At 36.1% G+C, this 14,409-nt stretch overlaps 1 protein-coding gene across 1 annotated transcript; it reads left to right on the top strand.

Moving 5' to 3' along the window:
• The first annotated feature begins 4,856 nt into the window (after window positions 1-4,856).
• On the top strand, window positions 4,857-14,353 carry LOC121950645 (uncharacterized). The gene is made up of 6 exons (XM_042496717.2): window positions 4,857-5,129; window positions 6,687-6,738; window positions 7,995-8,182; window positions 10,555-10,722; window positions 11,504-11,614; window positions 13,908-14,353. The coding sequence occupies exons 1-6, from the start codon at window positions 4,977-4,979 to the stop codon at window positions 14,019-14,021; spliced, it is 786 nt and encodes a 261-aa protein (XP_042352651.2). The 5' UTR covers window positions 4,857-4,976; the 3' UTR covers window positions 14,022-14,353.
• Window positions 14,354-14,409: the final 56 nt, after the last annotated feature.

Below are 14,409 nucleotides of genomic sequence, written 5' to 3'. Positions count from 1 at the left end.
TTACAGGAAAATTAGCTAAAAACAAGAAAATGCTATAAAAAACAATTTTTTTCCTCCCCTTTTTGTAACATAATTTTAAATATAATATTAAGAAATTATAAGTATAATTTTATGGCCATTTTTTTCCTTGTCTTATTTTATTTTTATTTTATTTTATTTTTGCAGTTTACAGAATATTCATGCCAACCTGAGAATTTTTTTGTTTTTCAATGTTTTTGAAAGAAATCAAACAAATTTTCTAGATTTCAGAGGTTTAAATGTTAGTGAAAGGCATCATAATGCAGGACAAGAAAACAGATGCCAATCCAGTTGTTTAAGGGTTAATAAATCAAGGCACACACACTGACTTTGTTCTCCAATGTTGCTCCTGACTGACAGCTTTATCTCTCTTGGATGCAGCACAGTTACACAAAAGCAGCTGGATTGGCTACTACTGAAAAAAAAAACCAGTCTGTAACAATTCATCAGTTTATTGTGATTAAAAAGAAGAGTTCTCTGGAAAGAAATCACCCAGCATTTTGGTCTGGAGGATTCAAATGATTATTAATAACAGATTGGCCAAATGAAGTCGACATGTCACCAGGAAAATGTCTCTGCCAGCTCATTTCTCAGTTCAATGAAATAATTATACTTCTTTCATGAGCTGACATGACTGAGAGTTAATGTAAGCTTTTTATGGTCTCGTCAACAAAAAGTATAATAAAACTAATTGTGTTTTGGATTTTGGGAAATAAGGGAGAGTGGGTACAGTTCTAACACTTTTGTCTCAGCATATAATGCCCGAGGGATGCCAGTTTCTACCAACACGCTGTTGCACATCATGTGACCTATAGAAGCAGGAAAAGTGTTTCCATTGTAGTTTGTGAAACATGGCTCTTTCGAATTGCCTGAAATACCACCTAATGCTGGAGTAAAAACTTTTTTTGGCTATAAATGGGAGTTTTTTCAAAATTGAATTGCTTCCATTTGTGTATTTTTTTACTCTCAATTTCAGTTTGTGCAATTTTTGGTTTAATGGACAGTGTCATTTGGGATATTGTACCTCTTAAAAGACAAATATAGACACAGACAGACAGAAGAGTGATATCAGTCTTGTACTCTAACTCCTAAGAAATCTAATGAGGGTATTACTTTAAAAAAACAACCTTTTCCCTGTGTTAAACCTAAATTTATAGCCATTCGTAAATATGAGCCTTTTTTATACCAAGACTCTAATAGAGCGGTGAAGTAATGAGTCCTAAAACGTGGAAGTCTGTTAAACTTTTAGCACTTCTGGTTCCCTCGTCAAAGTCTATGGGATTTTTTGGGGGTTTTTTTTATGCCTTGGCCTGTGGTTAACACAGGCTATAGATATTTAGACATTTTGTTGTGCAACTAAAACTACGTCTGCTTAAACCCTATTTTTAAATGGGCCTACAGTGCTTGTCAGGGACGTTAGACGTTATTACACACCGGACACAGACACCATTAAACCCACACGTCCACCTTTACAGCTTCACAGAGTCGCATCCGAACTTGTAGATTTATCTGTTTATGATATTTTTCGATTGTGTCTTAGCGTGTTTTTACAGTATTTGTAGTGGTGACGTTTACATTGTGCGACCATGTTGTAGTTCGTGTATAGCAGAACAATAGCTTTTAGCTTCTGGTGATTTAATTTACGCTTCAAAACACACAAAGTGGTGTTCATCTGTGGAGATTATCATACTCAGCAAAACCTGCAACTATCATAAATTCGTGCTCGCCACAGAGCTTATTTTTGGCCATAATCGAAAATCCCATTAAAAAATCCCATAAGATTTTTGAGGAGGTGAACCAGTGTGATGCAAACTTCTTTGTTGACCTACAAAAAAACGTCATCCATTCACCACACTATTGAACCGAATGAAATAATATATTCAGTGTTGATGAACAGAATCTTCTACATAAAATCACAACAACCCAGAGTCATATTACCAAAGTTTTCTGTGAGATCAATGCATTTGCTATCCAAAAAACATCAAGGTAGTTCCCTTTCTCCTCCGTTTGCATAAAAAAAGTCAATTTATCTTTTCATCTCGACAGAGTCCCAGTGGCCCATTAATGTTTACTCCTTACCCCAAAGCCAATACAGGATGATTCAGGAAGAACATATGAAAGAGGATCCTGAAGGGATGCAGGGAAAGGAAGTACTATAAAAATGATCAATATTGCCATTTTCAGTTGCAGAGAATCCTTCTGGAGCGACTCGCCCAGGCTTTCCTCTTGGTTGAATGTTACACAGCCACAGAGAGTGTGATGCTTAATAAGTTATGTCTTCATCCTGCTGATTTTGCCTGACCTTGGTAATAATTCAAGCAGAGAGGCAGATGTGCAAAGAGATGTGACAAATAACCAGCGGGAACGTCTATAGCAGAGTAAATTGTGCATTTAATTGTAATTGTACTTTAAAGAAATGCCACTGTGCTATCTTGATGAATCACGGCGAAATCAATGCTTAAGACAGGGTTCTTCAATGTTTTTCAAGCCAAGAGTCCCTTTGCTGAACAAGCGACGGAGCAGAGAACTTATTCTACAAAACTGAGCTGAACTTCAGATAATTATCTGAACATTTTTTGGGTTTTGTCTCATTTGCACTTATGTGTAGCTGCTAAGTCAGCAGCAGTTGCAGCAAAGCTAGATGCATTGGCCTCATTCGACACTTTCACTAGTGGTTTCTTATGTCAGTCTCATTCACAAGATTGTCTGTACACTTGGAATAATAATACGGCTAATTGGCCGATGTGTTTTAATGATATAATATATATATATACAAGCACATTCCCGAAATCAAATATCAACAAATTTTCATTATCATTTAAAGTAAAAAGAGGAAGTTACCACCTGGTGATTGTCAAACCTCCTATTCATCCCTGTGCCGTGTGAAAAACATGTTTTTATACATTACTTTAAACTGCTTTATATTTGGACACTGTTTTAGCTTCACATTAAAACTGTTCCATATAGTTTCACTCCACAGATTAATGTACAAAAATGTTTCCTGTTGGTAAGAACACTGCAACTTTTGATATTAAATTTAAATTTTCCCCTTAAATTGTAACCCTACACCGGCCATCAGGCTGTAAAATATCTCACATAATCTGGGCTACAAATATGACTGAATCCTTTACTGCATACAGCAGATTTAAAACAGTAAACTATGACATATAACTATCTTGAGATAAGGAATATGAGAGGGGTCCTTGCTTTTTTATGTTTCAAAACTTGAAGTTCACTAACTTTACTCAGAAAAGATTCCTGTTTGGTCGGAGATAATCGCTCTGAAGCAGCTGTTTGAAGTAGCACCAGTCGGACATAAACTCTGGTGGACTGTCCACTTGTGTCTAAAGTAGCAGCAGGACTGGCAAAATGGAAACATCACATTCTGAACTGTCCCTCCGCCCCACTTACTCAGCGGACGGACCAACTGTAATCCCAGGCATTAAGTGACTGTGGATTTTTCTGTGGAGACAATACCTCACTATTGTGTACGCTTAGGAGAGCCAGTTAACACTCTGCAGCTTCAGGATCACAGTTCGGCACCGCACATTGTACCACGACCAACCCATCATTTGCTGCTGTGCTGTGTGCCAAAGTAATGTGTTCTGTAAATGGAAGCACTGAAGCCAAATTCCAAATTAACTGACCTGAAGCAGACCAGGGGTATCTGCTGCTCCCAAGCACCAGAAGCTTTAAGAAAATCTGGATTTAGGAGGCTGCCAGAGAAACCATCTGTGTGCTGGGACTGCATAAGCTCTGTCAGCTGTGCTGTCACCCTTATCTCTGCACCTCCATCTTAGCTTCAATATTTAAAAACTAGCTGAATGCAAAAGCAAAGGATGGGGACGCTTCTCTCCTTCACAACATTAGTATTCATGAAATGCAGACTAACTAATCATAAATAATGAATGGATCAGGAAAATCTAACTCTTTTATTAATATTGTCAACATTTAATTCTTAGAAAGTGCCCCTTTTATTTTGTCAAGTAATTTAATAACGATAACACAATGGAAGCAAACACGAGCAAATTATGTGAAGAAAACAGCAATGAATTTTACTATTTTTAGAAGCATTGTCACATGCTGAAGATATACTATGTAGGATTTTCTTACTCATACAGAAGTTAAACACCCTCAGCTGTCACTTATGACCCCACTACAAGTTTGTAGTTTGTGGTAGTACACACACACACACACACACACACACACACACACACACACAAACACAAAATCTTCTTTAACACACCCCAACTAATTTTCAGGTCATTTTCTTGTTCCAAATAGGCTTAATTTCTATTAAAAACCAGAAAGGAAAGAAATGAGGAACTTAACAAGAAACAAATTGGTAAAAAGCTGCAAGAAAAATACCAGAAAATTAGCCAAGAAGGAAAGAAAAATAAATAAATAAATAAATAAATATGTTTTGCGTAACATATTTTGAATTTATAATTCTAAAATTCATAGCCTACATCGTTTCTGGACATTTTTCCCCTTAGAAAAAAATAAAAAATTGTGTTTTAATTTTGAATAGTTTTGTCTAATATTTCTCTCACCCTTCTGTCATTAAAAAAAAAACAAACAAACAAAAACAGATTGTTTTATTTTTGACCAATGTCATGTAATTTGCATGTTTTTTCATGTTTTTGAATAGAATTAAACATTTTTCGCTCAGGTTCAAAGGCTCAGATACTTGTGAAATGTGTCTGGATGCAGCAAAAGAAAAACTGTTTTCAAAGGGTTAATATCTAACTGCTGAACTATCGCCCGCGCGTGCACCGTGGAGTGGTTTGGTCCAGCTGGTTTGGTCAAGTCCAGTGGAGCAACCCCCCCACCTACCGGGCGAGTCGCGCGACACCTGCAGATTTAGCAAAGCCCTGTCACGAGCACCATCCATCTGCACAGAGAGCTCACGCGCCGCGGGCTGCTGAGTGCAGCGTTTGTTGCAGGTGACACTAACAATGAGCAGGATCGTGAATTTTAAAAACTGCGGCTCTGTGCTGGTGACGGGAGCCAGCCGGGGTCTCGGGCTGCAGATAGTCGACTTCCTCGCGAGTGGAGGTTTCTCACCGGGCAAGATTATCGCCACGGCCAGAGATCCCGCGAGGGCGCAGGTAGGCTACACATCAATACCTACGAAGAGCGTAGCTTTGAAGCTAACAGTAAAATTCATTGTAGTTTGAGCTACGATTAAAAACGACCCGCGACACGGTAAATGTCGCGGTTATTCAGAGATGTTTGATATTTAAGTTCGCGAGAGTTCGTCGACATAAACAAACCTGACGTCACGGCAACATGGCGACGCAGTGAACCGTAAGTACGTCAGTGTTTACTGTATGCGGTGTTTAATTCGTTGTATTTGTGCTGTAAAATGTGCTGAAACAACGTTACAGCGCATAACAACTCTCTGCACCCATGCACACAATTCTGAGTCAGTCCACGTTATTACAACAACAAGCAACAATGGCCGCTGTTTCTCTTCGCTAAGGGACTGTTCGTTACTTGTGAGAAGGGAGGGGGTGGTGCCAAACGGGGGAGGCACTGTAGATGTATTTTGAGTTTCTATGAAATATTCTCAAGAATCCATAAGTGGGTTTTACACGTATGTTTTCTTCAAAAATATGTAAAATCACAAACTGTGAATTATTATTATTTTGTTATTTACGGTGAAGTGGTGAAAGGGAGAGTCATGTATTTTCTCCCTGTCACTCAGGGAAGCTCAAGACAGAAAAAAAAGTTAATTAATTGGTGTCCAGATTTCAGAACATCATATTCATATCAACATTTCATATACACAGGTGTGTGTGTGTGTGTATGATATACATTAGGTTAATCACATCTGTTTTACCCTGATTCCATCACATATGTCACATATTTATGTCTCCGTAAGTGGTCGTAGAAGGACACTGATGCATTAATAGTGATACATATCCAATAATATTCACATAATTAGTCTCGTGCTTAAGTAATGCAATCATAAATAACACCTAAATAAGGATTTACTATTGGATTGGCGTATGTAAAGGGAGCAGCTATTCCAACACTTGATGGCATGATAAATGCCTGTCCTGTTGAAAGCATTAGATTTTAGGCAAGCTGACATGATTTGACGTGTCCATCGCTTGGCGTTCTGGTGAAATGACCGAAAAAGTATATATATACTATATGTATTTCTTTCTTTCTATTACCCGATTATTTAATTTATGCACATATATAATTTTAGCTTTTTTTTCTCTGTTTTTCTCTTCTCTTTTTGTCCTTTTACTATTTGCACCGTGGGCATGGAGAGAAACGCAATTTCAATTCCAGTATGTCTAACAAACATGTCAGAATTGACATAAAGATGACGTCAAACCCCGTCAACTGGCTTGATATTGGCCACACATACATAAGTTTGTTGCATGCATGCTTTTGGTGCTTTTCCTGTGTGTGGATGCACTGGGATGCATTAGTGTCCGACTTGCAGTGGACTGAAGCATACACCACCTGCTGTAATGCTTTTAATCTGGTTTAATGGAGAAATCATCTACTTCTGCACGACACTGAACTGACTGAAGTTAGCGGGTAGTGTAGCTTACAGTTGATGAACTAACGTAAAGACAAAGGGCGCCACTGTTCCCCCACTGGTTATTTACAAATGAACAATGACATGATGTGGTTCTGACCTACAGAAACTTCAGGAGCTGGCACAGAAACATCCCAACATCCACATCATCACTTTGGGTAAGATGGAGAATTACAGTGGTGTGTGTGTGTATGTGTGTCTGTGTGTGTGTGTGTAAACAAACTGTCACAATATATAAAATTAGGCCTACTGTAATAGTTTTTTTTTGCATGTGTAAAAAACTAACATAAACACAAAACCCTCACTTAGCAACATGAGCGCCTGTAGAATGTAGATGTGAATTACTCATTTTAAATGTAAATGATTATTTATACACATTAAGCACCAAGAAACAAAAATTCCTCAATTTAAACCGGCCAACATCTTACAGCACAACTACATGAACTCATGCAAGTTTAAGCTTAAAAGCATGTAGAGTAACGAATAGGTGTCAGATAGATAGATAGACAGACAGATAGACAGATAGACAGATAGACAGATAAATAGACGGATACTTTATTGATTCCCGCAGGGAAATTCATGTATCCTGCAGCTCAAAAACCACATAACAGTTAATAAATAAATAAAATCAAAGATGATAAAAAAACACACTGGGAAAAGGGTTTATTTTTTAATAAATTAATAATTATGTCATTTTCTGTATTTAAGTAAGAATACTAAGCAGTGTAAATATAGAAGAAACAAATGTGCATTGTCCAAAAACAGTAACGGTCAGTAACTTTTATCAAATTCTTGACATGATATTGATATTGACATATTTGATATTGAAGTCCAGAAGTTTATAAATTAATTCAAATCAATGAATACATTTGAAAAGGTAACTTCCTCAAACAAAATACACAAAAGTGGAATGAAGATTGAATCATGTCCATTTTTTTTTTGACCCAGCAGGGACAACATTAGATGGAAAAAAATCTGACATATAGGAAAATATACTGTATAATTGAAAACAATACAGAATGTCTGAGAGCCTTGCATATTTTGAATTGTCCCCTGCTGCTTGAATTTTGTGTTTTTCTTTATCTAAATGAACACCAGAGGCATGCTGAAGAATATAGATAAAAAGATAATGATGATGTTAATGATAATGATAATAATAGTAATAGTGTTTATTAGTATAAATTTATAAATTAAATTTAGAAAAATGGATAGTATAGTAAGATAAAAATAATAAAATTATATATCATTTAGTAAAACAGAAATATATATTTATAAATAAATAGTCAATAAATAAAAAAATTGTTTAAGTTCAATTCAAAGCCAGACTAAAAAAAACTACGTTCATATTGTGTTTTCTTTCTTCCATTTTGATCAGCTTTCGGTGATTTGCAGTGTTGATGTGTCTTTTTACCAGATGTAGTGAAGCAGGAGAGTATCGAGAAGTCAGTGGAAGACGTGGAGCGGCTGGTACAAGAAGACGGTCTCAACTGTCTGATCAACAATGCTGGGATCAACGTGGTGGCCGACTTTCACACCGTCACCGCAGAGAAGATGATAGAAAACTTCCATACTAATACTGTGGCTCCTCTAATGATCACCAAGGTAAAGATGATTGTACGATCATTTTTCTATATTGTGAGCTTCCTGTCTGCTCGGGAGTTGCGGATTAGCTACTCAGTGACAAAAAAGGTTTTGTTTGCATTTTCTTCAGCTCTCGCTTCACCAGGTAGCGAAATAAAAAAGAAAAGAAGCTACTCTTCTGTTTGGTTCAGACACCAGGAGCAGGACCTGCAAGTTTCTAATTTCTTGAACTCTGCAAACTAAAACAAAAGGATGACCTTGATGGACAGAAGTAACAAAAACCCTCAGCACCGGGGCAGGCTGTGTTTCATAAATATTAATTGAAAGTCTGGTTTCAGTTGGCCCCAGAGCACAGGGCGGACTGCAGAGCAGCACGCTGTGCTGGTAAAAATTCGGCTGCTGATCGAGAACGTGTCAGCAGGGCATTTGCTTGCTGACAGACAATTTGCTCCAACTGAAGGACAGTGTCTCGAACTACAAACAGGCCAGACTGCTGCCGAATTGTGCAATAAAGGGGGCCGCCTGTAATAAATCGCATAAAGTAGAAACTTGCCGCTTCGCCCTTACTGGACTGAGACTTTAAAACATGCTTTACTCACATACTAAGGTGAAAGAATGAGTTGATTATTGGATTAGTTCAGATGGAAAAGATTCAGACTACTCATAATATTATATCTGGCAGTATTGTAATAGCCTGTTGGCATTATACAGAGTGTTAGAACAGGAAACACAGGAAAACTAAAAAGAAAAAAGAATTCTCTGGAAATAAATCGTGTGTCATTGAGTGTTAACCCTTAGGGTCTGTTTGCACATTTACAGGCTTTTCATTATTCATTAAAAAAAACTACTTTGCATGTAGTATATTGAAAATAAATAATTTTTTGTGTTTTTTTTTTCTCCAAAAAACATACCATCATCGTGACAAAAACCTGGCATTTAAGGGTTTAAAATTCTGAAAATTAATGAATATTTGATATTTATGATAAGGACTGATGTAAGTTAATAATAATATAATAATTTTTAGAGCCTGATTTTGAAAAGTGCATTTTGTGTGTAAAGTGGTATGAGTTTAAGTATTTGACACCGCACAAAAAAATGTATAAAAACTAATTATAACATGTAGTATGTTGAAAATAATTCTTTTTTTTTTAAATCTAAAAACATAGTGGCATCATAAGAAAAAAAAAAACCAACATTTAAACGGCTGACATTCTGAAAATTAATGAATATTTGATATCTGGGACTAATATTGATTAGTAAAGTACTTCAGTGAAAGTAGGCAAATAATAGCATGTATACTATTTTTGAAAGCTTGATTTTGAAAAGCGCATTGTGTGTGCAGGGCGAGTCAAGTGTGCAATACTAAAGCGAGCCCTAAGGGTTAACTGTGTGTTTCAAAGGCATCTGTGTATTGTGAACATAACAGAGCAAAATAAGAATTAAAATTATAATTTCTTATAAATACAAGCACTACGAGCGGTCAGTGGCGGGTGTACAAAAAGATCGGAGCTACTAATATATCGATGAATGCTGGAATAGATGTAAATTTCCGTCCGTGAACACTTTACACACAAATTGTTTGTGCTCAGGTTTTATGAATGAGACCAAATATGTTGCGGTATATTTCAGTCATTACAATAAGAGGCTTCACCGCATGTTGCCAGTTTATTAGGCACATCTAGCTAAAATAAATGAACTTTAATACAACAGTCCTGCAATAAACGTTATGATGTTGAGTTTTTGTATAACTGTCTAATAGAGGTGTTGACAGTACTTTTGAGGATTTAGTTTGTGGTGCTGATGATCTGTATTGTGTAATACTGACATGTTTTTCTGTTATTTAGTCAACAGTCATAGAAATAAATGGTGTGGACAAAGTAATAGAAATGCAATACCGTGTTTATAATGTTTCATCACAGAAAAATCTAAATGGAGAATAAAAGCAATTTCCTTGTAAAATGCACATGCGACCACCAGAGGGCACTGCTGTTATTCCTCCAAACACATACAGTGAGAAGTGTGTTTTAAATCTGTTTAGGTAGGTGTACTATAAGATGTTGACTGGTATTTATATTTAGAGTTTTCCTAAAATTTAAGATTTGTTATTGCGATAATTTCTTAAAATTGTATTTATAGATCTGTGCTCTTCATGTTTCAAATGCAAATGTACTGGTAGTTTTGTTATTAATATTATACATTATTTGCATTATTAATGGTATTATTAAAGTCATTACATAAAAATTTAGTCATAGTTCAGACTAATCACTCACCAATGGATTTTGAAGATTCAGGAAGCTCTGATGCAGTATTGGTGACATCTTCTGCTTTTGGCTCCATCTGATGAAAACCCTGTACAGTCGGTTGATGTGTTTTTTTTCTCTCCCCACTAAAAGGCCTTCCTGCCTCTGATGAAGAAAGCTGCGTCCAGAGGAGGAGCAGCGGGGAGCATGAGCATCCAGAGGGCAGCAGTTATTAACATGACCTCTCTGCTGGGCTCTGTGGAGCTCAACTGGGGGGAACGGGCCAACAACTTCAAATGGTACCCTTATAGGACGTCCAAGGTAATGTTACCGTTGGGTTTTTGTATTTGCTTGATAACAATTAATAATGATAAAAAGTACAAGACTGTTGAGGCATGTGACGTAGAATAACTTTATTATGGCTACAGAAAGGGAGCTTAGGCTGGGTATTGAATTTGTGACCTGGTAAGTAATTAGAAAATAATAAGAAAAAGAAAGCAGAAAGAAAATAAATTCACAAGTGCTCCTCTGATTAAATGTTTAACAACAATAGATTTTAAGATAAATGTGAATTATCACTTGTATTTCACACGCACATTTCAGAAAAAAAAAAGGCAAACTCCATGCTTGCGATAAATTTGTCTTTAATTATGATTATATTTTATGATATATTTTTTTGTAATGTATTTTATATATGGATTATACATTTTAATTTATGTTAATATTTATGTTTGATAGAAATGTATTTTATATATTATTATATCTATATTTTTAAATTTATTTTTAGATTTATATTTAAAAGAAATTTGTGTTCAATAACAATAATATTTGATAATATATATATTTTTTAAATTTAGATTTAAAAGAAATATTTTAGGCTAATATAAATCTTTGGTGAGATATCATCTTGAATTTGCACGGTTGTTGTGGTGTCCTTATAAATTAAAATAAGTAGAAAACATAGAGAATGTTCAGAGGAGAGTTACTGAACTAATTCCAGGTCTGAAAGAGATAACACATGAGGACAGTTAAGAAAATAACTTTTACAAACAGGAGACACAGAGGTGACATGATGTCTTATATAGTAACTTGTTTCTCTCAGAGTGCCCTAAACATGGTGAGTCGCTGTATGGCTGTAGACCTGGAGCCTGATGGGATACTCTGTATGGCTATACATCCCGGCTGGGTCCGCACTGACATGGGAGGGTCTGAGGTGAGCGTCTGCTCTGTCCCACTCTGTCCCACTCTGTCCCAGTCTCGTAGGAAATCCCTTAAAAGAGTTGTGATTACCAAAAACTGAACAAATTTGAATGTCTTTTCGTACTCTGGGCCTTTTTTTAAAATTTTTTTTTTAAAAATGAATTAGTGAGAAAAATGTTTTAGACATAGTTTTAAAATGTATCAACTGTTACGGTTTTTAGAATGACTTTACATTTTAGTGTCCTAAGTGATACAAAGGGATCATTATCAGAGATGAGAGTAAGTCACACATGTGCAAGTCACAAGCAAGTCTCAGGTCTTAAGGTCTGTCCACACCAAGAACTATAACCTTAACTAAAAAAAATACACACTATAACTATAACAACAACGAAAGTGGCAAACGATATCATTTTGATCACTCCAAGAGCAATTTATGAACAATAGAAATACTAACAGCCAATCAGAATCTGTCTTATTTAGACGTCACATCTAACATAAATTCTGACATCTACTTTGGATCACAAGATGTATGTTTTTATGTTGAAAAAGATGTATGAAGCTGTGGACTATTTTACTGTTTGTTTTGTTTTTATTCCTGTGAATTTAGTCATAGATTAGATTATTAGTCTCCCTGATTGTACCAGATTCTGGCCAGCAGGTGGTGGTGTTGACTGTTATCAGGAGAAGAAGAGGAAAGAAAAAACTTCCACATGTTGATTTAAAAAACATCACCTTAATATGATGATTTATTGGCTACATACAAATTTTGAATTTAGATCTAAATCTCTGAATTTAAAATGTTAAGTTTGGGTGTCATCAGTATTTTTATGGGTGTGCTGAGAGAGGACATGGAGATAGTTGGAGTCAGAAAAGAAGATGCAAAGAACAGGGAGAGCTGGAGGAGGTTGATTTGCAGTGGTGTCCCCAAAAATGCTGAAAGGAGAAGAAGAAGAGTGTCATCGGTATTTTTCAGGGACATTTTTCTATAAAATAAAGTACTTACAACATCAGCTTATCATTTAGGGTTTAGGAACAAACTTTAACATGGTATAATAACTCAGTCACTGATATTAACGGCTATATTACCATTTGTTGGGCTGCAGATTACACAAAAAGTAATTTGACCTGAGACACTCAAGCCAAACAGTCTCTGACACTGACAGGGTCTCTGAGGTTGGTTTTGTCTTTACTGTCCTCTTTTATGACCGCCAGAATGTCGACAAACTGATGTTGACTTATACCAAAGTACGAATGAAACTTGTCTTCAAAAGATGACAGCTCTCATAATAGAAATTTTGATTCTCCCGATTCCTGTCGTCTTTGAAGAATTTCATTTGTTTGTTTCTCCTCAAACTCCTCGCAGCGTACGGCAGTGGCAGCTCATTGGCATACGTCTTCGTGGAGTGTATACCGCATGCTTTGTGCTGCTGTTTACAGAAAGTTATCGCTTATCAGTATGGATGCTCATATTGTTATCGTCATGGATATGGTTATAGTTATAATGCTGAGTGTGGATGGCCCTAAAGTTACACGTGCGAGTCTCAAGTCTTAACCTTTAAGTCGCAAGCAAGTCTCAGGACACTGTGGTGAGAATCAAGCAAGTCAAGTTGAGTCTTTGCTAAAATTTAAGTAAGTTGAATCAAGTCATACTCACAAACTCATGAAGACAAAGTAAATAAACTGCCCCTGTGGTGAAATGTAACTAAAAGTATTTCATGGGGCACTGTAAGTACAAATCTGACTCTTTTCTTTTTATGCCACAGTTTCTTTACACTTTACTACATTTATCTGACAGCTCTGGCTACTTTACACATTAAGGTTTTTGCACACAAAAGTAGTAGTAGTAGTAGTAGTAGTAGTAGTAGTAGTAGTAGTAAATCTAATAAGTAGTCAACTAATAAACTGACAGAAAATGAATTGCCAACAATTTTATAACCACTTAAGTAATTTTTTAAATGCAGTACATGTCATTGCTCCAGCTTTCAAAAGAATACAAATATCAGAAAAGAAAATGTAACTTCTTAGTATCTAGAAAAAATTTAATATTGAATAAAAAAAAAGTAAATTCCTTTAAAGTCCTCTGCCTCAATTTATAAGTCAAGTCTCGAGTCATGATTACCAAGTCAAATTCCAGTCCAATCATTCATCACTGTTAGTCAAGCAAGTCTCAAGTCCTCAAATTTGCAACTTGTGTCGGACTTGAGTCATTTCGTGTGACTCAGGTCCCTTGCCTCTGATCATTTTATGATGTTTCTTTGAAATGTATCTGAAATGTTAATTTTCTGTGTTTATCCGTCTCTTTCCAGGCTCCACTGAGTCCAGAGGAGAGCGTTTCTGCTATCTTGTCTGTGATTGGTGGACTGACTGAAAAGGATCATGGCTCATTTCTGAACTTCACAGGAGAGGTGTTGCCGTGGTGACCCTGATTATTATATAACGGATCCTAATGGCCATTCAGCCACAGCTATGCAAAGATAAACATATCAGTGACTCAGAGTGCACAGCGTTAAATCTTAGTTAAGTTCTACCTTTTAATAGAAATCGTGCATTTTCCACCTGGATGCGACGTCATTACAGGAGAGCTACAGGGTTCAGTTTAGTTATGAAGAGATTACTTGAGTATTCAAGTACTGTAGAAGATGTGCTGTTTGTTGTAGCTTGTTTTTAGGCTGCATTATACATGCAGTACGCTGTTAGGGAAGTGCAGCTTAAACTTGTTGCAAAAATAAAAAAATATGTGTTTACATGTAAACACACAGTTACATTTCTTTCATTTAATCAAACTCACTGTTCCAGACAAATGGACAA

This window comes from Plectropomus leopardus, chromosome 7 (assembly GCF_026936395.1).
Source record: "Plectropomus leopardus strain MGB_pleo_1.0 chromosome 7, ASM2693639v1, whole genome shotgun sequence".
NCBI classification, from domain to species: Eukaryota; Metazoa; Chordata; class Actinopteri; order Perciformes; family Serranidae; genus Plectropomus; species Plectropomus leopardus.
Note: the sequence above shows the minus strand (reverse complement) of the source record. Positions and strands in the feature narration are given on the sequence as shown.